The sequence below is a fragment of the Nerophis ophidion genome, linkage group LG03, assembly GCF_033978795.1.
Source record: "Nerophis ophidion isolate RoL-2023_Sa linkage group LG03, RoL_Noph_v1.0, whole genome shotgun sequence".
NCBI lineage: Eukaryota > Metazoa > Chordata > Actinopteri > Syngnathiformes > Syngnathidae > Nerophis > Nerophis ophidion.
This window is the reverse complement of record NC_084613.1, coordinates 40,808,569-40,834,900: the sequence shown is the minus strand read 5'-3', so window position 1 is coordinate 40,834,900 and position 26,332 is coordinate 40,808,569. Positions and strand designations below refer to the sequence as shown.

Below are 26,332 nucleotides of genomic sequence, written 5' to 3'. Positions count from 1 at the left end.
CCACTGAGTTAACCTACTGAGTATAGCAGACTACATTCGAAAAAACTGCCTATATTTGTTGTTAGTCTTTTTTCTTAGTTATTATTTATTATTATTATTTTTTTAAACCACAGTACCTTGCTTGCTACTGTTCTCGAACAATTCTTCTTCGTTGGTCTCTGCATTTGACAGCCTGCTGCTGCTAGCTATTAGACACAGGTGGAAAAACCCAAAGGTATGTTAAATGCCATCCTAAAATATCTCTTTAAAAACAAAGTAGAGCTATTTTGAGGACAAAGACGTACCTGTCTTTTGTAATCAGGCGACTACATCCAATGTTGACGACATTCACGCTAACTATATGTCCAAATGTTGAATCCTCGTGCTGCTATCATAATGTTGTCAACTGGTTTACTCGACGTCATTCATTTAAACTAAAACATAAACATGAAAACATATTTTTATACGGAATATATAACTGTGATTGTTAATAAACGTTGTGTACTTTAAAATAAAAATAATTGTAAGATGTAATAACGAGTCGACGCATTTCCAATTGAACTCGAAGGCAGCGAAGTGATTTGCGGAATACGCCATAATTAATACGTCGTATGAAACGTAATGATTATGTATGATCTCACCTTGGGCAAACGTCACAATAAGTTACGTGTGTTCCACAAACATTTGGACATTCCTTGCGATTCTGATTTTGGATACATTTATCACAAGTTATGTGTAATTGTGTTGATTTAAAATGGCAAAAAGCTACGGAGACCTTGTGAGAGAGGCCATTGAGCTGCTGGAAAAGTTCAATGCTGGAAAGCAGAGTCTGGATGACTTTATAGAAGATGCAGTCAAGGATCTGCAGGTAAGCAAGTATGAGAATATAAATACCAAACACGTGCCTTGCATGATCACATATAAGTCCAAATATGTGCTTTCAATCCATTTCAGTGGCAAGAATAACCAATGCTTATATGACATTTGAAAATAAAGATACCTCCTTTACTGCAAACATTTTGTAGAATATGGAACCTCAGCATAGGAAGTTCATTCTTGATCTTGTCTCTGGATGCACGGAGTATAAGAAGCTACTGGAGGTAGTTGTCAATCCTTTCTATGGCCAGGGGGGGAAACTTATATCCAAATGTTATTACAGCCATTTTGTTGGTAAGTTGGAAAAAAACATTGGTTTTAGGTTTAAATGAAAATGACTTACAGTTTTTGTTTGTGTTGCTTTTTAGTGATATGTTACCTCATCATATTCTACTTTGAGGACCTTGGACTTCAGGAATTCAGCAACATTGTGAAATCTCTGGATATTAGGAAAATGCACAATGTAAGATGCTTGTTGCATTGACAAGACAAGGTGTTATGATGCACTGTATAGTAGTGGTTGGCTGTGCATTTGGTACCTGGGACATAAGTGGGGACCTAACCGACTTAATCCACCTCTTATTACCACCACTATCACATTGCAAAATATAGAAACCATCAATAATATAACAAGACGTGCCATTACAGAGTGTATTTGGAATGAATAGCCTTATTACAAGATACGCCTAAGTAACATTTATTCTAATAACTATGAGCATTATGTGGTGAGGCTTCCTGTAAATTTGGTGTTTGGCCACAATGTTACAATATTTAATAACATCACAAAAATAGGATAAAAAAATTGGCTTGTTGAACAATAGCTCTGATCAACCAATCACAGTACAGAAAAGTGCTGATGTTATTAAAAGCCTGCATGCAGGCACTGTGAGATAAATCTGAAATCAGATTGGTTAAAGCGGCCGCCTCATTATTACTATTTGTATTTGAGTGACATCGTACATAGACTCCTTATTCTGATGGCCCTGGGCAGATTACATTAACATGTCAACACATGGAAGCTGAAATCTGATTGGACAAAAACTTTGGCATACACATATGCTGAACAAAAATCTAAATGCAACACATTTGTTTTTGCTACCATTTTTCAAGAGTTGAACTCAAAGATGTAAAACTTTAAGTATACAGAAATTAACTATTCCTCTCAAATATTGTTCACAAATCTGTCTAAATCCTCGTTAGTGAGCATTTCTTCTTTGCCAATATAATCTAACCCACCTCACAAGTGTGGCATATGAAGATGCTGATTGAACACATGATTATTACACTATTGGGGCGGGGGGGTCAGAAAAGTCAGTATTTGGTGGACCACCATTTGCCTCACACAGTGCAACACATGTCCTTAGCATAGAGTTGATCAGGTTGATTGTGGCCTATGGAAAGTTGGTCACAGTATCTCTGTGCATTCAAAATGGCATCAATAAAATTGTCCATAACATACACCTGCCCATATCCTAACCCCACCCCCAACCATGGGCCACTTGAATCACAACGTTGACATCAGCAAACCGCTCTCCCACACGATACTGAATGGAGACAAGTCTAACTCTAGAGCCAGGCGGGAAATGCTAAAGCTTGTCCCTTTAGACTGCCCATTGATTGGCTTTCTATGCTTGCTTTCTTGCCAACATGACAATTATTTGACAGGACACAGCAGCTGACCAATCGGTGGTCAAATGAGAGATAAAAGCGAGTTTGCCTCCACACGGTAATGTGATTAACGAACAAGACAAATAAAAAATCCAAAACAAAAGTCTAGTACTCGTCTTAAAGGTTGAGTTGTAGACCAAGCCTTGCGCTGATGAAATAGGAATGTAAATCGCAGCTATTGCGTTGGTCCTTCAGCTTTAAAGGCTTAAGTATCAGTCCTTACGCAGAAGGCTAAAATGAAAGAAAATCATAATGCAATCTTGAAAAATAAGCATCTATTTATTAATTATGTTTACTTTGTTTCATGCCAAAAACAAATTATTGAGCAATTTGTTTCCCATTCATCCATCCATCCATTTCCTACCGCGTGTCCCTTTCGGGGCCGCGGGGGTGCGGGAGCCTATCTCAGTTCCATTCGGGCGGTAGGCCGTGTACACCATGGACAAGTCGCCACTTCATCGCAGGGCCAACACAGACAACACTTACTCACATTCACACACTAGGGCCAATTTTAGTTTTGCCAATCAACCTATCCACAGGTGCATGTTTTTGGAGGTGGGAGGAAGCCGGAGTACCCGGAATGAACCCACGCAGTCACCGGGAGAACATGCCAACTCCACACAGAAAGATATATTACTCCAAATTATGCATCTATTGCTGGGATGTTACTGACGTCAAGTATGGCTCACATTCTGCCCAATGAAAGCTAGTGGTGGTCAAACTAACTCTTGTTTTCCATGAGTACTAGGCGCCATTTAGCCTTTCTCAAAGAAAAATTGCCCTATGCCTGTGTAGTTTTCGGCTGTACGAACTGTTCAAATCGCGGAAAGGATAAACGTTTCTTCAGAGTTCTTTGAGAGGTCTATGCTTGTGTAGTTTTCGGCTGTACGAACTGTTCAAATCGCGAAAATTATAAACGTTTCTTCAGACTTCGTTGAGAGGAAGTGCAAGATTTGTGGAAATGACAACGAAAAAAGCATGCAGCTCACACTCCAGTCCAAAGGTGCAGAGCCGAAGAATACGTGAGTTTTCAGTGATCACTTTGTTATAGGTTTGTTTAATATACTTTTTATTATTTCCCATTTAAATATTATTTTGATATTATTTGTATTTCTTAAACAAATGTTTGCTATGAGGGTTTTGAAAAGCACCAACTTGGCATGTCTCAATAAAAGAAAGCAAATGTGGGCAAAACCTAAAACAGTTAAGCTTTTACCAAAGACAACAATCATATACTTTATTAAGCTTTCAGCACATATACAATGTTTAAAACTACAATCATATTTTGATAAAGACAGGGAAAAACACTCATTTTAAAATGCGCGTGCAACAGCAACAAACATGGTAGCTCAGACGTGATATTAAGTCATGAAATGCAACCTTATCCGAGAAAAAAACCGCGTATTTATCTGGGAGAGTCTTGATACCAATTTCCTTGACCCAGTCACACAAATAAATTGTTGACCTCCATGCTTTTCTAAGTTTTCCATCTGTTTTGTCGCATAGAGTGATGTCTGTAGCACACTCATTTGATATGTCTGGTAATGCGACCGATATATTCCTCTATATCACTCGACAAATCTTTTTTGATAAAGTATATGGGTCTATTCCAGTGGTTCTCAAATGGGGGTACGTGTATCCTTGGGGGTACTTGAAGGTATGCCAAGGGGTACGTGACATTTTTTTTAAATATTCTAAAAATTGCAAAAATTCAAAAATCCTTTAATAATATATTCATTGAATAATACTTCAACAAATAATGAATGAAATTCATAAACTGTGAAAAGAAATGCAAAAATGCAATATTCAGTGTTGACAGCTAGATTTTTTGTGGACATATTCCATAAATATTGATGTTAAAGATTTCTTTTTTTGTGAAGAAATGTTTAGAATTAAGTTCATGAATCCAGATGGATCTCTATTACAATCACCAAAGAGGGCACTTTAAGTTGATATTACTTCTATGTGTAGAAATCTTTATTTATAATTGAATCACTTGTTTATTTTTCAAAAAGTTTTTAGTTATTTTGATATCTTTTTTTCCAAATAGTTCAAGAAAGACCACTACAAATGAGCAATATTTTGCACTGTTATACAATTTAATAAATCAGAAACTGATGACATAGTGCTGTATTTTACTTCATTATCTCTTTTTTTCAACCAAAAATGCTTTGCTCTGATTAGGGGGTACTTAAATTAAAAAAATGTTCACAGGGGGTACATCACTGAAAAAAGGTTGAGAACCACTGGTCAATTCCATTGCACAGTTACAATATTTGCTCATACCTGCTTTTTACAGTAAGATTTAAGCCTCTTTTGTACTCTGATAGTTTGCACACTCATTGTTATATAACAGCCATCTTAGCTTGGTCGACCACCACTGTTTTTCATTTCCGGGCAGAAGTCACGTGTCAGAATACCAGCTATTCTACCCTTCAAACCACACTCCTTGTGAGCAAGCCAGTTGTGACCCTCCCTTCACGCACACTTTTGAAATCCAAGTTTTGTCCCTGCTTACTTACAGAGACACACGCTACACAATGTAAGTAATAGACTGTTGGGAATACACATATTTATTTTCATTAAATAAATACCGGTACTAGAATTATTTCATGTTGTAACTTTAAAAGTCAGTGTTTCCTATAGTGTTTAGGTTATCAGAGAAAGCCCACCACAGGTATATATACTCTACACATATGTTTTTGTTTGTAGTTCTTGGGCTTCTTCTTTACAAACCTCACCACTTGGATACAAGATGAATGGAATTGCATCTATGATATTGCATATGTGAAGGACCACTGGATTGCTCCTCTGTTAAGGTAAGAAGTCAATGAAGACTGTTTTGAAGCAATATTCCTTAGACAAAGAACGTTTTCTCTTCTTTATCTTTTAGAAAGCGCAATGAGATTGAGGCCCTCATGGAGAAGCTTGCTGCAAAAGAATCTGAAGGGATTCAGCCGCATAAAACTCCATGCAAAACCACTAAGATTGAGGCGTTCTCGTTTGTTAAACCCAAACCGCTATTACCACCTAAATCTACGCCCAGCCCTACCGCGGAAAAATACAAACCAGTCAGCTTCATTTAATAAATATTTCTACGATCAAATTAATTTCAAGTTAAATAAACTTATGTACTGCTTTTGTTTTTTAAGATACCAAAGAGCACTTACAACACTCCAAAAGAGATTCAGCTGTTAGAAGCGATCAAGCAAAGGAACCATCAAATGACTGAGGTATGAATAATATGTTAAAGAGTAAAAAGTAAAGAGTGTCATAATTCAGCTTTATAATATCGTTACAATTATTTTATTTTCTGGCCACTGTGTTGACATATTGTTTTTCATTGAAGGAGTTACTGCGCAAGAACAATATGACACAGTTCCGGTGTACAAATCTGACAAAGTCTGAGCGCACACAGGTAGGTACTTAAGCTGGGCAAATTGTAAAAAAAATACCACATTTCACTCATTAAATTGACTGTGCTATTTGTATGGAATCTGTTTTAAATTGTGACTTTCTACACCTTTGTATTGTGGTCACAATTTAATCTAAAATTCTGGCTGAGTGTATTTTGAAGTATAATTTGTGTCGGAGCAAAATAGTCGGAGTCTTCTTACTCCTCTTTGCACTGAGTCAGGGGTCGGGAACCTTTTTGGCTGAGAGAGCCATGAAAGCCAAATATTTCAAAATGTATTTCCTTGAGAGCCATGAAATATTTTTTAGCACTGAATACAACTAAATGCGTGCATTTTTAAGTAAGACTAACATTTTTAGAGTATAATAAGTGTCTTACTCTTTTTAATAACATTGTTATGCTAAAGTTAACCAATAATAAATATAATACTTCTTACCATTAATGCGACATTTTGAACAGGTGCGATAGAAAATAGATAGTTGGATTAAAATGCATGAGAATGTTTTATAATTTGAATGTTATTTTTAACACTGTGATTACGGAATTATTAATTACGTATCGTGTTAAGCAATGTCAGCTAAGATTTATCTGAGAGCCAGGTGCAGTCATCAAAAGAGCCACATCTGGCTCTAGAGCCATAGGTTCCCTACCCCTGCACTGAGGTATGCATTGACCTGATCACTCAGTTTAATAACCTGCTCCGCCTTTCAGATAAACTTCTGTGGTTAAGGTAAAGGAGCATGTTTACGCAAAATAAATTGTGTGATTAATCTAAAACTACATGATTAATGCAATCTTTTTTGTGAATAAGCACTTATTTTTGATAGCCTCAATAAATAATGCTAATTGTTTCTTTGTACAGCTTTCCACATTACTCTCCTAATTCTGCAAGCTTTTATACTTATGTTACAACAGTTATTTATCGGAACTTGGCTAAATCCCTTTTATTGTTTTATGTATCTAACAGGGCTGCGAGTCTCATTGTGCCACTGTGTAGTTTAGTGTATTACAATACAAACAACGTTATTCTATTACGTAAAACTATGTTTGCATTACTGATCATTTACCAAGTACATGTGTTTTGCAGAGAGTGCTGTACCAGATAAGTGAAGAGTTGGAGTCAAGGCTTCAGTTTGACTCCATTCATTACGTTAAACCTCCTCCCATTAAGGTGAGAATGCCTTATTCTATCAACAATTGGACTAGGTTAGTGGATAAGAATTCAGTAAAATATTAATTCACCGCACATGTTTCTGTTTTTTGTTAGAACGTCAGTCCTATCAAACTCAACACTGCAGCTATGCTGAGACGGCGGGCTCTCTATGACCGCCATATGGAGGAAGCGCTGCAGAGGTGCACACTCTCTATCAGTCAGCAATTTAGAACCTTTCATTTAGTATTACTTACCGTTTCTTATATCATGTTAAAATATGTTTTTAAATATAAAATGAGCATAACAGCCCATTATTTTCCCATGTATTTAGAATAGAGAGTCTGGTCGAGGGAGCACATGAGCCCTCAGTCTTGCTTCGGAGGCAGAGAGAAATGCGTGAAAAAGAATTTCATGAGAGGTGGGCCAGGATTGATCTAAACCATGCCGATGCTAATCTCAGCCATTGGGAGGCCAATTTGGCCCGCACACAAATTGTAGAACGAAACAAGAAGGCTGCTCAGCTTAAAAAAATTGAGGTGGGTGCAAAGACTAGCTGTCAACAAGAAGAAACACCAACTAAAAGTGTTTTAGCATGGATATATAGTAGACATTGCATGCAGGTGCAATTCCAAGACGTTAATTGGCAGACGTGTATAGACCAGGGGTCCCAAAACGTTTTGACTCTGGGGTCACATTGGGTTAAAAGAGTTTGGCCGGGAGCTGGACTATCTATTTGTGTATATACAGTCAAACCTGTCTATAGCGACTACTCAAGGGAAACAAATGAAGTAGCCGCTAGAGACAGGTGGCCACTATACGCAGGTTGGCCACCATTATTAATATCCATACATGTTGACCTTAAAAAAATGATGTATACATTTACGTGTGCATTTTACGTGTCATTTATATAGGTTTCTAAAATACAGTTTTGCAAACAATTACATTTGAGCCTGCTCATTGTTGCTCAAGTTAATGGGATGCTGTTCCCATTCATGCCAGACTTTCAACTGCCCAACGTTTAGCAGAGTTACGATGAGACTTGCCAATTGCCAGCGCGGCTGCATGGTCTAGAAGCTTGTGACCCCTCCGTTGGAGTACCCGTTGCGGCCACCGCAAATCCGGTTTAAGAAATGGAATTTCAAGGGCTGTGGTATGGCAAATGTATTTATCGGTGGCCGCTATACGGAGTCAATAAATTGTTTTGGGATGCAAAATGAATGGCCGTTGGCCACATTAAACAATATCAATAGATCAATTTATATTCTTAAATTTCAAGTATATTGATCTGTGCTTGGCAAGTTTGCCTTATGAAAGACAGGTATCGATCCAAGATCTTTTCAAAATGCAATCGATCAATTCTATCGATACTAGAAAAAGGAAAACATTGGATTTAAGAAGGGTAAACTTTATATGTTGTTTAGCACTTTTAAGAATAAGGACGCCAAACATTACATTTATTTTGGCTTTCTGTGACGTCATCAAAACAAATGGCGGATAGCTACAGTGGCTGAAAGGTCATAAATGTAAATGCCACAAGACAATATCATTAATTACAACACAAAAACTTTCGACAGCATAATTGAAAAAGCCACAACAAATATGAACGACACAACATATTAATTTAAAGCAGCACCAAAACTTAAAGCCACAAAAGATGCGACCGAAACGGAAGTGAAATCAGAGCAAATTACTGATTTTTTTTTTTTATCTTGAGAGGCACCGTTGTAGGTGTTGACAAGTGGTTGACAGGAAATAATGCCCACAAAGTGCCTCGTCTCTAACTTTGTGTCATCTGGGATAGGCTCCAGCACCTTTATGACACTGCACTGGACGACGGACTAAAACATGAACGTTGGGTTTTTAATATGGGGTTTCTTGCAGGCCTCTAAACGCTGTCAGAAAAATGCACAGAAAAAGCTAGAGGAAGTAAAAGAGAAGAAAGACCTGGTGCACAAAGTGATAGAAAGTTACAATAACTCCACAAAAGCTAAAGAGAGGGTGAATAAATTCAAGCAAAGTGCTGGTAAGAAAAGTATTATTTTTGTACTATTTGTTCCTGATTTCTCCTTATAACCGAACCATTCTATTCCATAGTAAAAGAATTCGCTGAGCACAATCAAGAGCTCGTTCGTCTAGCACAAGAAGAAGCCAAGGCAGCGCAAATCAAGAGGTTGGAACTTATAAATGAAGTCCACACCATGGAATGTCTTCCTACCCATCGAAACAACACATTTGATGATACAGAGGTGTGAGAGATTGCAAAGGATGTAAGATAAAAGTTTAAATTTTTTCATTGTTTGCCTTTTGTGTCAGATTGCAGGCCATGAGCTGCTGTCAGAGATGTCCCATGTCGAGCTTAAGGAGCGTCTGTTCCTTACAAAGGAAGCAGAGATGTACGAAGAGCAGGCCAAGCGACTGTACATCCATGATGAGAAGCAGCGAAAGAAGACGCTGCTGTCGGAAAACATGGACACCGTTATCCTCCAGAGTAGGGCTCTGGCGAAGGCTGCTGCCATCAAGTCAGCAAAATGACAAACACTAGATTTTAAAGCAAGAAATACATGTGTCAGTTAGAGTTGTGTTATGTTGCAGGAAAGAGGGAGAGAAACAAGCCAAGCTCCGATTGCAGAGGGTCGCTACTCAGGACAAGAAGGTCTTGGCCTTGCAGAAGAAACTTGAAGAGGTGAAAAAAGAGTGCCAGAAACTAAAGCAAAGTGAAAGCAACATTAATAAACCTCCAAAGCAGGCAGCATCACACACAGTTGAGACCCACAACGAAGTGAGTATAAAATCCATAACAATGAATGACTTGTTTGTGCTGGTGTTAACATTGTCACGGTCATAGTAAATAATGTTATCTTGTTTTGACAGGATGGAATGCAGAAAATGAATTGGGAGGACTTGGAGAAGCGTTTAGAGGAGTACATCGAGGGGAAAGACTCCCCAAGATAATATTACTCAGTGGTGCAGAGATAAATACTTATAACTTATAAATAAGTTACTTATAAATAAGTTATGTTATTGTGGTTGCAGTGTAAAACTGCACTACTGAATAAGTGCATAAGCAGCATGTTTGATGGAGATATTTCATCAGTGTTTCCCATTAATACATTCATTTATGATGGCTCGTCACGTGCGACCTGTTCACTTTTGTTCATAACCGCATTATAACGTACTTGGTCTGCCAGAGAATATGAGGGTGGCGCTGGTGGTATAGGTGACCATGTCACTATATTAAGCCTTTTTAGCGCTCGAGATACTGGTTTAGATACTGTTCCTTTTCCTTCATCACCCAACCTGGCATTGTAGGATCGTGGCACTGTTTTCCTTTTTCTCAAGCTCATCAAGACATGGACAATGACCAGATTGCCGTGTCGTGGATCCCAGAAGAGTTCCTGCAGGAGTGCATGAAGGCTTGGCAGTAAATCCTGAGAAAATGCATCAGGCTACTAAGGGATTTATAGTTTGGATGTAAAATACAGTGTAGCATTGTGTAAAACCAGTCCTGGATTTTTCTAAACCTATAAACCTCATATAATATAATTTAATAAAAGAAGAGGCCATAACCAACAGTTTTGTGGACATTTGACAGTGCTTATTAAGCTATGAATTTACCATGATTTGATTAACGTGGACCCCGACTTAAACAAGTTGAAAAACTTATTCGGGTGTTTCCATTTAGTGGTCAATTGTACGGAATATGTACTGAACTGTGCAATCTACTACTAAAAGTATCAATCAATCAATGTTTTAGAACAGGGGCGTCCAAAGTGTGGTCCAGAGGCAATTTGTGCCTTGCACCTCAGTTTGTATTAGCCCAGAGCACATTCTAAGGACAAACACTTCGAGGATTAGAATTTAAAAACAAATTAAACATTGGATGTCCAGCATCTTAACGCTAAGAAAACAAAAATGCTGATTATCGTACCTGCTAGACATTTGACAACCAAACAATTACATCAAGCGACTTCGTCTGATTTGTTCACCACCGACGCTGAGATTATTCATGGGTTTCTTACGTCTCGATTATTGCATCATAATTTCCGTGTCTCCTTAGGTCTAGCATTAAAGATGACAATTGGTACAAAATGCGTCTGTTAGACTTTTCACATGTTTTTGCTCATCAAGAACAAGAAGGTTTGATCATATTACGCCTATACTGGCTCACCTGCACTTGCTTCCTGTGGACTTAAGATGTGACTTTAAGGTTTTACTAATTACGTATAAAATACTTAATGGTTTAGCTCCATCATTTATTGCTGAATGTATTGTACCATATGTCCTGGACAGAAATCTGCATTCAAAGACCTCTGGCTCTTTAATGATTCTCAGAGCCCCAAAAAAGTCTGCGGGCTTTAGAGTGTTTTCTATCTGGGCTCCAGTATTCTGGAATGCCATACCGGTTAGAGATGCTACCTCAGTAGAAGCATTTGAGTCCCATCTTAAAACTCATTTGTATACTCTAGCTTTTAAATAGACCCCTTTTTAGACCAGTTGATCTGCCGTCTCTCTTTTCTTCTCTGGCCCCCTCTCCTGCTTGGAGAGGTTATCAGGTGACCACAGATGCTGTGCTAGCTGTTCAAAGTCGGGACCCAGGATGGACCACTCTTTTTCCCCTGCTGGTCTCTCACGGACTGGACTTTCACATGAAGTCAGGACCCGGGATGGACCACACCTTATGCATCAGTCGGTGACGTCTCTGCGCACCGACTTGTCTACATGCAAGAGGATCCCCTGCTGGCCCCACTACGGACTGGACTCTCACACTATTAACCTTAGCCACTTGGCATCCATTGCACCGGTTACCCAGGGTGTGGGTCTCAACATCTGCGGTCCCTTCCAAGGTTTCTTGTTTTTCCCATTGAATTTAGTTTTTTCTTGCCCTGATGTGGGTTTCATAGCTGAGGGTGTTGTGGCTTGTGCAGCCCTTTGAGATATTTGTGATTAAGGGTTCGATTGATTGAACTTAACACAAAAAACTACGAAAACATTTTACTGTACCAAGCACCCCACCCCCAAAAATGGGACCTGTAAACCAAAATGGCAGACGACCTGCGCGTCTCACTGTTCTTTGATGAGTTCCGTGCGTTCGCTTATTATGATGAACATATGTACACATTTCTTGCGATAAATAATGAGTTTTTGAGTGTCTTCAAAAACATTTAATTTGGTGGCATAATAGCATACAACTTAAGAAATGTAATACCTCAAGGGGGTTACATTAGGCAAAACGATTTTGTTCTAGAGAACATTGTGTATGCAAGGCAATGCAAAGTGGTTTACAGATGCATACAATTTATGAAGGTGAATGAAATCATGAAAATATGAATTTAATTTGCTTTGTTCTGTCACTGGTACACAGGCTCCATCCGGTACGCCAAAGAAATCAATATTGTAAAGACAAGAATCGAGCCATTATCAAAGGTTTATCAGCCTTCAGTGGAAGTCGTTACAATTTGACTACTGCAGACTAGTCGACACCAATGTAAACACTTAAGACACAAACAGAACCGTCTTACTCCGACATTTCTATCAGCATGCATGGGAACCAAATTTTCTCTATATTCACCGTTTACGTCTATTCTTTTACAGCCTCTCAGCCAAACAACTCACCATCCATTTTCTACCGCTTATTCCCTTTTGGGGTTGCGGGGGGCTCTGGCGCCTATCTCAGCTACAATCGGGCGGAAGGCGTGGTACACCCTGGACAAGTTGCCATCTCATCGCAGGGCCAACACAGATAGACAGACAACATTCACACTCACATTCACACACTAGGGCCAATTTTAGTATTGCCAATCAACCTATCCCCAGGTGCATGTCTTTGGAAGTGGGAGGAAGTCGGAGTACCACAGAAAACAATGACAATATACTCAAAAACTAACTCTTCAAACTGTAATGTTACAGTGGCCAAAAATATGAAATACTTTTCAATAAAACCTCTGCCTTGTTTTTAATTAATACTTAGACCCACTATGCTACTGTATTTTAATATTAGTCATAATGCTGGTACTTGGTGAGCCAAGTGTTTTCTGAGGTGGTACTTGGTGAAAAAAGTTTGAGAACCACTGATCTATACATCACAAATTTAACATGTGGATGTTTTATTCAGATATTAGCATATGTTGACTTACAGTACATTGCATGTCTTTCATGTAAAAGATGTAGCAAAGTGGCACCGCATCCTTTCATTTTTCTGTATGTGGCCCTAGCTCCGGTTTCCTCCCACCTCCCAAAACATGCACCTGGGGATAGGTTGATTGGCAACACTAAATGGTCCCTAGTGTGTGAATGTGAGTGTGAATGTTGTCTGTCTATCTGTGTTGGCCCTGTGATGAGGTGGCGACTTGTCCAGGTTGTACACCGCCTTCCGCCCAATTGTAGCTGAGATAGGCTCCAGCACCACCTGCGACCCCGAAAGGCATGAGCAATAGCAAATGGATGGATTGATAGATGGTAGTACTGCTTCATAAAATGGTGTATGTAGTATTGCTGATATATGCCATGTGTTTCATAATGACTCTCTCCAGCACAAAATAAACCATGCATGTGTTTGTGTAGTTAAAAAAGAAAAGTTTTCCTTGGATTATTCTGTTTGTCTTGAAGCTTGTTTAGAGTAAAAAGTGTAACAGTTATGTTGCAGCATTGACAATCGATTTGTTTTGCTGCACTTAAGCAGAAGCCTTGTGAAAAAACAAGCTGCATTCGACTGGTTTTCCTACTATTTTTTCCCCTCGAAAAGCAAAATCACATGTTGTGTATTTTGTCACATGACGCAGAGGTCCCGCCTCAATCTACACTGACGTCCTTCTCTCTTTTTTTTTTTTTTTAAGAAAACAAGAAGTTTGTCTGTGATTTGTCAAACAAGAGATGCTGTAGATGAAGTTAGTCAGGAGAAGAGTTGAGGACCATTAAAGGAGGATGGCTCCTCTACTCCTCATCTCTGCCCTTTGCCTCTTTGGTGAGTCATTCCTCCCATACAAAATTTAGAAATACTTCAACTGTTGTGTTACATTCAAATCGGATTTTGGACCCTATATACATTTCCGTCAGTTTTCTTTGCTTATTATAGCGAGAATTAATACACGTGTTGCTTTTCCACATTACTTAGTTGTGCCTCTAACTCGTTATTCCTTGCAGGAATGTCGCATTTGTGGTTATGTCTTTCATTTGGCAGAAATGCTGCCCTGGATTAAAATCACATGACCCCCTCCTTCTGAATAAGTCCTTTTCTTGAGGAAGATGGCTCCTCCTCATAGCTCCCAAGCACATATGGCTAATGTGATGACTCACACAATGTGCCCTCTTGTCTTATTCATTTAGATAGATAGATAGTACTTTATTGATTCATTTATTTCTTCATGTTGGTTCTACTTTATATGTTTGCACTACTGCTCTCTCAATGTCGTTTATACTTACTATTGTGTTGAAGATATGTGTCTTCCATATTCTTTTTTCAAATTTGAATTTCATTAGATTTGATATACACTGTTAGTATTCAAAATCATGTTCTCTTTCAATAGCTTCTGAGTCATGTGACCTATAAAAACCGATATCCACTGTCAGTAGTGCTGCCTTGCGATGAGATGGCGACTTATCCAGGGTGTACGCCGCCTTCCGCCCGGATGCAGCTGGGATAGGCTCCAGCAACCCTCACGGCCCCAAAAGGGACAAGTAGTAGAACATGGATGGATGGATTAGTAGTGCTAGCCTTGTAGTATCGTGCAGAAATGTTCTTTTTTAAATTGTTTTTTTATGTAATATTGAAAATTCATATGAAATCCTATTGAACTTTTTTTTTCAAATATAAAAAGGTTACACTAGAAGTGCCACTAATATCAAGTGAAATTAAAGTTGTAAGTCAAAGAGCCTAGAATGAATTAGGGGAAAAACATCCATTCAACCATTTTCTACCACTTGTCCCTTTGGATATAAAATTGTTTTGAAACTCAAATTTGAAAATAAAAAAAGGTGTGCATGATACTACAACACAAGCTCCGCTAATATGAAGTGGAAATAAATTCTTTGGTCTTATGACATAGAAGTTATTTTTAAAAAAGCCCCAATTTTTAACATTAGAAAATGCTATTATACTCAAAATTGAAGACAGGTGTGCATGATACTGCAATGATAACAGAACTTACTAGGGGTGTGAGAAAAAATTGATTCGAATTTGGATAGCGATTCAGAATCGATTCTAATTAAAAAAAAATCTATTTTTTTTATTCAATCCAACAAAACAATACATAGCAATACCATAACAATGCAATCCAATTCCAAAACCAAACCTGAGCCAGCAATCAATATCATTTATAATTTCAGCATAGCAGTGATTAAAAATCCCTCATTGACATTATCATTAGACATTTATAAAAAGAAAAAAAAGAACAATCATGTCACAGTGGCTTACACTTGCATCGCATCTCATAAGCTTGACAACAAACTGTGTCCAATATTTTCACAAAAATAAAATAAGTCATAGTTTTGATTCGTTTAATAGTTCAAATATATTGACATTATTGCAATCAGTTGATAAAATATTGTCCTTTACAATTATAAAAGCTTTTTACAAAAATCTACTACTCTGCTTGCATGTCAGCAGCCTGGGGTAGATCCTGCTGAAATCCTATGTATTGAATGAATACAGAATCCTTTTAAATCGGGAAAAAAATCGTTCTTGAATCGAGAATCGTGTTGAATTGAAAAAAAAAAAAACATTTTAAATCGAATCGTGACCCCAAAAATCGATACTGAATCGAATCGTAGGACACCCAAAGATTCGAAGCCCTAGTGCTTACGTCAAGTGGAATTAGGTTTCTATAGGTCACATGACAAAGAAGCTATCGAAAAAAACATAACTTAATAACTGATAAAAACCCCGTTTCCATATGAGTTGGGAAATTGTGTTGGATGTAATTATAAAAGGAATACTATGATTTGCAAATCATTTTCAACCCATATTCAGTTGAATATGGTACAAAGACAACAATTTTCAAACTAATAAACTTTTTTTTTTTTTTGCAAATAATTAACTTTAAAATTTGATGCCAGCAACACGTGACAAAGAAGTTGGGAAAGGTGGCAATAAATACCAATAAAGTTAAGAAATTCTCATCAAACACTTATTTAGAACATCCCACAGGTGTGCAGGCTAATTGGGAACAGGTGGGTGCCATGATTGGGTATAAAAGCAGCTTCCATGAAAGGCTAAGTAATTCACAAACAAGGATGGGGCGAGGGTCACCAATTTTTAAGCAAAATGGCGAACAGTTTTAGAACAACATTTCTCAACGAGCTATTGCAAGGAACTTAGGGATTTTACCATCTATGGTCCGTAAAATCATCCAAAGGTTCTGAGAACCTAGAAAAATCACTGCACGCAAGCGATGATACTACGGACAGTTGACCCCTCAGGCAGTACTGCATCAAAAACAGACATCAGTGTGTAAAGGATATCACCACATGGGCTCAGGAACACTTCATAAAACCACTGTCAGTAACTACAGTTGGTCGCTACATCTGTAAGTGCAAGTTAAAACTCCGCTATCCAAAGCCAAACCCATTTATCAACAACACCCAGAAACGCCGCTGGCTTCGCTGGGCCCGAGCTCATCTAAGATGTACTGATGCAAAGTGGAAAGGTATTGTGTGGTCTGATGAGTCCACATTTCAAAATAAATTCGGAAACTGTGGACTTGGTGTCCTCCGGAAAAAAGAGGAAAATAACCATCCGGATTGTTATAGGTGCAAAGTTCAAAAGCCAGCATCTGTGATGGTATGGGGGTGCATTAGTGCCCAAGGCATGGGTAACTTACACATCTATGAACGCACCATTAATGCTGAAAGGTCCATACAGGTTTTGGAGCAACATATGTTGTCATCCGAGCAACGTTATCATGGACGCCCCTGCTTATTTCAGCAAGACAATGCCAAGCCACGTGTTACAACAGCGTGGTTTTGTAGTAAAAGAGTGCGGGTACTTTCCTGGCCCGCCTGCAGTCCAGACCTGTCTCCCATCGAAAATGTGTGGCGTATTATGAAGCATAAAATCCGACAGCGGAGACCCCGGACTGTTGAACGACTAAAGCTCTACATAAAACAAGAATGGGAAAGAATTCCACTTTCAAAGCTTCAACGAATAATTTCCTCAGTTCCTAAACGTTTGTTGAGTGTTGTTAAAAGAAAAGGTGATGGAACACAGTGGTGAACATGCCCTTTCCCAACTACTTTGGCACGCGTTGCAGCCATGAAATTATTAGTTAATTATTATTTGCAAAAAAAACAACTAACATTTATGAGTTTGAACATCAAATATCTTGTCTTTGTAGTGCTTTTAACTGAATATGGGTTGAAAAGGATTTGCTAATCCTTGTATTCCGTTTATATTTACATCGAACACAATTTCCCAACTCATATGGAAACGGGGTTTGTACAAAAAAAAATGGTTTGCATCATACAAAGGATAGCAGTACAGTACTAAAATCAAGTGAAATCATGTTTCTAGATCACATGACTACAAGCTATTGTTTTAAAAAAGCCATGACTTGTTAATCTTTTAAAAAATTATATAAAATCTTGTAAAAGTCAAATTTGATGATATTACATAGCGAGCACTACTAAATACCAAGGGAAATTAAGTTCCAAAGTCACATAATTTAGAAGCTATTGAAAAAAAGTTTTTAATATTAAAATTGTATAAAACCCTATTATACTCAACTTCAAAAATAAAAGGGTGTGCATGCTAATACAAAGCTAGCACTACTAATATCAAGTGGAATTAACTTTTTATAGGTCATATGATCTGGACGATATTGAAAAAAACATTTTCTGTTCGAACTTTTAATAAAACCCAAATAAACTTGATGTGATGTAACACAGTGGTGAACATGCCCTTTCCCAACTACTTTGGCATGTGTTGCAGCCATGAAATTCTAAGTTATTGATTATTTGCAAAAAAAAAAGTTTATCAGTTTGAACATCAAATATGTTGTCTTTGTAGCATATTCAACTGAATATGGGTTGAAAAGGATTTGCAAATCATTGTATTCTGTTCATATTTACATCTAACACAATTTCCCAACTCATATGGAAACGGGGTTTGTAATATGACCCTTTAAAGCATGGGTGTCAAACTCTGGCCCGTGGGCCAAATTAGGCCCGCCGTGTAATTCAATTTGGCCCTTGAGGCAATATCAAATTAACATTAGGGCTGGCCCCCCGCTGTAACACCGCATTCACCGCTAATACTTTTACTTGCTAACCCTCCCGATTTTCCCGGAAGACTCCCAAAGTACAGTGCCCCTCCCAAATTTCATCCCGGACAACAATATTGGGGTTGGGCCTTAAAGGCATTGCCTTTGGCGTTCTCTACAACCTGTCGCCACGTCCGCTTTTCCTCCATACAAACAGCGTGCCGACGCAGCCACATTATATATGCGGCTTATACACACACACAAGTGAATGCGATGCATACTTGGTCAACAGCCATACAGGTCACACTGAGGGTGGCCGTATAAACAACTTTAACGCTGTTAGAAATATGCGCCACACTGTGAACCCACACCAAACAAGAAGGACACATTTCGGGAGAACATCCGCACCGTAACACAACATAAACACAACAGAACAAATACCCACAACCCCTTGCAGCACTAACTCTTCCGGGACGCTACAATATACACCCCCCGCTATCACCAAACCCCGTCCATCTCAACCCCGCCGCCAAAAAAAGGCATTCCATTTTTATTAAAATTTTATTTGATATGCCATTAATATTTTTTAATTATTATTATTATTTGAAACTTGATTTTGCATGTCACTATAAAGTTATATACTGTAAGCTTTGCTTGTTCAAGATTCAATGCAAAACTTGTTTGGGTCCCTATTAAAAGGTTAATTTGTTCAACCTCGGCCCGGGGCTTTGTTCGGTTTTAAATTTTGGCCCACTCTGTATTTGAGTTTCACGCCCATGCTTTAAAGCATACTTTAATAAAATAAGCGTTTACAACATATAAATAGCTAAATAAACTAAAAAAAATATCAATACTACAGTAGTATTGGCCACCAGGGGTGACCAAACCAATCAGTACCGTTGGCTGGGCCATGAGTAGCATTACTATTTCGGATTAAGAGTGTAAAGGTGACTCGGGGTGTTATTCCATGTCTAGAGGGCTCTCATAAAGTTGAAGAATGTATTTAAACGGTCATAAACAGTTGTTTTGCTCTAACTATGAAAATATTTGATTTGTAATTAATTAATTCTCCTCTGCATAAATGTATACATCGCGGCAATGTCTGGAACCAATTAACATCGATAAACGAGGAATGACTGTATTCTGGCCCCCCACGCCTGTTAGCTGCAGGTGTACTACATGGGTATTTACACAGTGCCAGTAACACAGTATGCACTACACAGCCTACCGGAGAGTGACATCTTTTTCGGTGCAACAGTTGAGGGGACTAAGGGTTGCATCGTCCGTTTTCTCTCTTTGGCACTGGGCTTACACCTTCTTTATTGGCACGTGGTGGTATGGCCTTTCAGGGCCCGAGTTGTGGGGGCTTTCCACTTCATACAGCGGCTCGTTTTCTTTTTTCGATGGCAAAGTCTTAGTTTTCGTTTTTGGGATGGTGTTGTGTGCATTTTGTCGTGTCTTGAGGAGCGTAAGTTAAATGTTAAATGGCTGACTGACTACTGTAACAATGTGAGTGTATTTGATTTAATGTGAACACTTTCATTGGTCCACCGTGACTGGTTCACTGGTCTGATGTGACAAGGCTAAATTTATTGGTAGAATGTGACGCTTGTGAACCCGGACAAAATCTTAAATTATCCACTGCATTGTATTGTGGCTTATAGAATGTCAGTGTTATTGTGCGCATCCCACAATTAAAGGAAAATAATACTTTTCCCTACCGTCTTTTTTCGCCCCTTAAATCATAGTAATGTTGTACTTTTGTATTTTTGAAAATAATGTCAAACAAACCCGGTTAGTATAATCATTTAAAGGTTAAAGGAGGGTAACACTTTCATTGCCTTTCAAACAGCGAAAAAATCCAAAAGATCCTTCTAACACCTCAGAAAAAACCTGTCTCTTCAAGTACCACCATAATGACCAACATTAGAATACAGTAGCATAGTATTCCTAAGTATTCATTAAAACAAGGCGGATTTTTTAGTTAACTTGTATATTTAATATACTGGCCACTGTAACATTACACACAGTTTGAACCGTAACACTGTGTTAGAATACAGGACAATAAAACACTACTTTATTAAAGTCATTCTTTGGCGTACTGTTAGATGGAGCCTGTGTACAGTGCCGCAGTTTGAGAATAGCTGCAGAAGTGAATAACATTGTTGAACGTCATAGTTGTGTTTAATTGTCTGTCCGGATCTATGGTGGTTAACGGAAGATTATATAAGACACCAGGATACCATTATTTATTCTGGGGCAAGAAAAGGTTTCATTTTCACTCATACAGCAAAAAACACAAACAACAGTGCAAAACACATTTTTAAAAGCCATATTTGTGTTTGTTCCTACATGTGTTAGCAAGCCACTTCCTGGTTCACAGAGGATAATGGGAGTCGGACGGTATCTTTTCTCATTCAAGGCACTTTCAGGTTATACTTAGAGTCAAACAGCCAATCAAAAAAAATATTGACTAACAAAAGTGTAAACATATTTTTTTCTAGACTTAGGGCCAGTTAAACTGTTTCATCTCCTTTCCAACTGCAAAAAACAACAATAAACCCCTGTAACAAAAGTAAACATTTATATATTTAATTTATCCCTCCAAGTGTTAGTGAGCTACTTTCTGCTTCAAGGTAGATATTAGAAGTCGATTAAAGTTTACTTTTCAAATCTTTTTTACTAAAGGGAAAACGAAACTGTTTCAAACAGCAAGAAGAAAAACTGAATGTGATAAACATTGTTGCATTTTGTTTCTTCCTTTTTTGTTAGCAACTGACCTCCTGGTTCAAAGATGATAATGTTGATAACGTATTACATTACTTTCAGAAATTTGGGGAAGTTTAGAAACTTTGGGACTCTCACCACTTGCAATCTGGGACAGGCAGTAACAGTTTAATTGTAACATAATTGCATCTCTTTTATCAAAATTAGCACAAAATGCTCCAATTTAAAAGGTTCTTCCTCATCACTTACAAGCACTGTAGCAAAGGGCTGATAGTGCTTCCCACTGACCAACAACTCTAGGAGCTCCATGCATCCAAATGCATCCAAACCAGCATAACAATCTGGCACAGAAAAATGTTATTCATTTATACTCATATTTTAGTCATCCAAATTGATTTTGTTTTAATCGGCTAAATTTAACAATGTCATTTCAGTCCACTGAAATTACAGTACATTTAGTCGACTTTAGTCCTTTGCTGGGCAGCACGGTGGTGGAGGGGTTAGTACATGTGCCTCACAATAAGAAGGTTCTGAGTTCAGTCCCGGGCTCGGGATATTTCTGTGCAGAGTTTGCATGTTTGTCAAGTGACTGCATGGGTTCACTCCGGGTACTCCAGCTTCCTCCCACCTCCTAAAACATGCACCTGGGATAGGTTGATTGCCAACACTAAATTGTCCCAAGTGTGTCAATGTGAGTGTGAATGTTGTCTGTCTATCTGTGTTGGCCCTGTGATGAGGTGGCGACTTGTTCTGGGTGTACACGCCTTCCCCCCGAATGCAGCTGAGATAGGCTCCAGCACCCCCCGGAACCCTAAAGGCGACAAGTTGTAGAAAAATGGATGGACGTACAGTCCTTTGGTCATTCTCAGTGGTGTAAGCATATTACAAGGTGGAACCTACTAAATGCATACAGTTTTGGTGAGGATTCCAAATTTCTTATCATCAAGAAGAAAAGCATCTGATTGGCTCTCCTATGTAACCCGCTCCCGACCTTTTCGCATGCGCTGTTTAAGAGATACACAGTGTTCCAAACTGGTCCCAAATACCTGATTAGACTTAGTGTCTGTCAGCATTTTTGTTTTGCTTTTATTCGTTGACTAAAATGTCAGTTAAATTTGTCATTGTCTTAGTCAACGTGCATTTGTTTTGATTATGATCATCATCTCATTTTAGTCAAGTAAAATAGGTTAAAGTTAAAGTACCACTGATGGTCACACATTACACTGCATTTGACCCATCCCCTTGTTTCGCCCCCCTGGGAGGTGAGAGGAGCAGTGAGCTGCAGCGGTGGCCGCGCTCGGGATTCATTTTGGTGATTTAACCCCCAATTCCAACCCTTGATGCTGAGTGCCAAGCAAGGTGTAATGGGTCCCAATTTCATAGTCTTTGGTATGACTCGGCCGGGGTATGAACTCACGATCTACCAATCTCGGGGCGGACACACTAACCACTAGCCCACTGAGCAGGCTTGTTGACAATAATTAAAATAATTATAATTAAAATGATTAGCAGTGATGGGCAGTAGCTCGTTACAAGTAGCAATGCTACGTAGTTTAACTACATTTCCCAGCAGTGTGGCAGTAGCGTAGCGATTTCTGTATCGTCGCTATTTTTAGACCCATGTACTGTACCTAGGTATCTTAAATCAAAGGTACAAAGAAGGAAAATTAACTGCAACGCCAAATATGGACATAATGATGAGTCACGGTTGACTAAGTTTAATGCAAAATATTAGGGAATGGCCAATCCCAGGCAAAATTGGGTGGCTCATCAAAACCAGGAAGCAAAATCATGACAGACTGACACATGCACTTGCCACTAGATGACGAGGGAGTCAGAAACAAAGAAAAGCTTCAAGCTGACAACTCAAAAAGAAAGAAACCTACCGGTACTTGAAGATGGCAGGAGGATTTTCTGTGCAGATTTTTCCTTTAGTGATGAAGACCACGTCCAGGGAACCCTCAATAATGTGTTTACTTTACTTGGCCATATTTAGGCACACATTCATGCATTTAGAGAAAACAACCTTTATTTTTAATGCTGTACTCTGTAAACCAACCAACATCCAAACTGCTCTCGACAAGTAACACAAATTTAAGAGGACACATTAAGGTGAGTAAGTTCATGAAAAGTTTTACTGCACATAAACATTGTCATCCGTTCCCGAACAACACATTGTACTTTTTTTTTGTCAAGATCTAGAAAGCTGCTGTTTTTATTTACTGTAAACAGAGAAAATTAATAAGATTATAAGGGTGGGCCAAAGATTTGGCAATCTAAAATAAATATATAATATATGTGGTGACTCCCAGAGGGAGTTGTAGGGTTCCCCCAGCTAAATGACAGATAGTTAATAGTAATCGAGCCTTATTGGGTCCATTTAGTCCCATTCGTATACTCTGTTACATTAACGTTGATATTATTCATGTGGGCCCATTGATAGGAATGCCATTAAATGGGGGTTTGTAGTTTAATATATGTCAAACTGGGGGTCCTTGCAAATAAAAGGGGGGATTTAATCACTGCTATAATATCTGTAAATCTTCTCTTATGGGGGTCCCTGGTGTATCTTTTCAAATGGGGGTCCATGTAGCTTCCTACGATCCTCTGGGAATGACTTCTCTTGTATCTTAGGTACATTTCATCCAAGTAGCATCACTAATAATTAGTTAACAAAATTAACATTGCCTTAACCCTTACCCAACTTCCCACACATGCATGAGAAACACTTACCTTGCACAACTGTGCTGAATGATTAAACAAATATATTTTGCTGTCGGGCCTGGCAGATGAAATAATATTTGGCGTGGTTGTCACTGTTCTATTGTAATATCATGTCTAAAACCCTACGTGAGATTAAATTCTCTTTTACAGAAGTCACCTTCTGGTCAAATGAATCATTGAATTCCCCCGTCCATGTTAGACCAAAAATATAGTTATGTAGTCACAGTCACACCATATTTATGTTGTAGGCACGGTGCTGAGTCAGACCACACCCACTCCTGCAGCCCTCGCCAGCACCCTGGTGGAGAACGGCACTGCTGTGACGCCAACTCCTGCTCCTGTCAGCACCACCACCTCCAGCTGCTCTGCATTAAACACTTCCAACTGTGAGCCGTGTGCACCCGGATCACAGTACGACAATAGTGAGTTTGTACTGTTTCTGTACATGTGTCATAATGTATTACTAAAGAGTGGAGACTAAACACTACTTATCCACATCCTAAGGCACACTGCTCTGTGCATGCTGCACCGTGCCTGGGCTCTGTCTAGTTCCTGGAGCCTGTCTGCCATGCACTACTGGCTTCTACCAACCGCTGTCTGGACAACTGCAGTGCCTTCCATGCCGGCAGGGCTTCTACACAAAGTAGGATTGCTCGTGGTTCTACATTACTGTGCCACAAAGTCCAGTACTGTTTTTATCTTCTTTTTTCCAATTCGTATTTTGTATTTAATCCAGCGCAGTGTTAAGAATTATTGTGTACAGTAGCCTATACCAGTGGTTCTCAAATGGGGGTACACGTACCCCTGGGGGTACTTGAAAGTATTACAAGGGGTACGTGAGATTTTAAAAAAATATTCTAAAAATAGCAACAATTCAAAAATCCTTTAGAAATATATTTATTGAATAATACTTAAACGAAATATGATTGTAAGTTCATAAACTGGGAAAAGAAATGCAACAATGCAATATTTAGTGTTGACAGCTAAATCTTTTGTGAACATGTTCCATAAATATTGATGTTAAAGATTTCTTTTTTTGTGAAGAAATGTTTAGAATTAAATTCATGAATCCAGATGGATCTCTATTACAATCCCCAAAGAGGGCACTTTAAGTTGATGATTTATGTGTAGGAATCTTTTTTTATAATTGAATTACTTGTGTATGTTTCAACAAGTTTTTAGTTATTTTTATATCTTTTTTTCCAAATAGTACAAAAAAGACCACTGCAAATTAGCAAACTGCACTACAATTTAATAAATCAGAAACTGAAGACATAGTGCTGTATTTTACTTCTTTATCTCTTTTTCTTAACCAAAAAGGCTTTTGTTACGGCTCAGACCCTTGCCAACGGCGCTCATCCGTCTGTGCGCTCCAGTGAGCGCACCTCAGGACACGCCCAGGGACGCGCCGCGCGCGTCTCCACCCTGCAGTGGCCGCCAGCTGTAATCAATCACCTTAATGAAGGACCTGCCTTCATAAGCCGGCACAGCTTTGCATGCCGGCGCCGGAGTATAGTCATTTGTACCTTCCCTGTGTGTATCCCCGAGTCAAGCTGTGCTTCTTGTGCTCCTGGATCTTCCTTGCCTACACCGCGCTTCATGGTTTTTCGACTCTTCGCTCGCCCCCGGACAACGACGCCTCGCTCCTGCCTCTCGACTACGCTTCCGCCCCCTGGACTTCCTCTTCTCTCGTTCAACACTTGGTAACACACACTTCGGTTAAATTCTACACATAGTCATACGCCATACACACTCTTGGATTTTGTCACAGTCCATTTCCTTAGTTTATTTTCTATTGTTTGATTTATATATATATATATATATATATATACACATATATGTTAATATATATAATAAATCTTTGGACATTACTTCCACCTGGTGTGCATTTGCTGTCGCTCCACTTAGTAAAACATAACAGTATACTCCGGCCAAATTACATTATATATAAGGACCTGACAGCACAGTTTGTTTCTTTTGCTCGTCCCCCAGTGACTTTAGCCCCGCCCCCAGTGACTTTCGTACCGCCTGCTGTGAAAAAAAAAAATTTTCCTCCTCTTTCCCCATTCACAATGTCTTTATTCTTTTTTTCGCTCCGAACCGGAGGAGTTGTTTTGTCCTGCCAACCTGTCATGGAAAGGCATGTTTAGCAGTGATATGAGCAAGGAGGAATTTACCCGTCGCCTGGACCCCCTCCTCCCACCCTCAGTGACTGTTCCTCAGCCAGTAAAGAGCGTCTGGCATCCGCCTTTTCGCAGGGGGCGGTATTACTGGTGGTTGTGCTGATGAGGTGGCGCAGCTGCACCAAGACAGGCTACCCCCTGCCAGACTAATTCCACCTATCTTCTGCTTTTCCCAGCCGCAGCCGCCAGTTCCCAGGCTAGCCTCCAAGCTAGCACTTGTCCCCAAGCTAGCCTCCGAGCTAGTACTTGTCCCCTAGCTAGCCTCCGAGCTATCACCAGTTCCCAAGCTAGCGTCTGAAATAGCACCAGCCCCCAGGCTATCCTCCAAGCTAGTACCAGCCCCTCGGCTAGCCCCCGAGCTACCACCAGCCCTTCGGCTAGCCCTCGAGCTAGCACCAGCCCCTCGGCTCCCCCC

At 39.1% G+C, this 26,332-nt stretch overlaps 2 protein-coding genes across 2 annotated transcripts in view; both read left to right on the top strand.

Annotated features, from left to right (window-relative positions):
- Positions 1-733: 733 nt before the first annotated feature.
- LOC133548846 (cilia- and flagella-associated protein 99-like) lies at positions 734-10,641 on the top strand. The gene is made up of 13 exons (XM_061893781.1): positions 734-847; positions 5,236-5,342; positions 5,417-5,594; positions 5,676-5,756; positions 5,873-5,941; positions 7,026-7,109; positions 7,206-7,291; positions 7,423-7,627; positions 8,973-9,114; positions 9,186-9,337; positions 9,405-9,610; positions 9,684-9,870; positions 9,963-10,641. Exons 1-13 carry the CDS (start codon positions 734-736, stop codon positions 10,041-10,043), a joined length of 1,692 nt encoding a protein of 563 aa, XP_061749765.1. The 3' UTR covers positions 10,044-10,641.
- A 3,251-nt stretch (positions 10,642-13,892) lies between these two features.
- si:dkey-21a6.5 (multiple epidermal growth factor-like domains protein 9) overlaps positions 13,893-26,332 on the top strand; it is a 28,217-nt gene continuing 15,777 nt past the window's right edge. Inside the window, exons 1-3 of the mRNA XM_061895193.1 lie at positions 13,893-14,052; positions 23,983-24,156; positions 24,239-24,377. Coding sequence (XP_061751177.1) covers positions 14,013-14,052; positions 23,983-24,156; positions 24,239-24,377 — 353 coding nt within the window. The 5' untranslated portion in view covers positions 13,893-14,012. The remainder of the gene's footprint in view (positions 14,053-23,982; positions 24,157-24,238; positions 24,378-26,332) is intronic.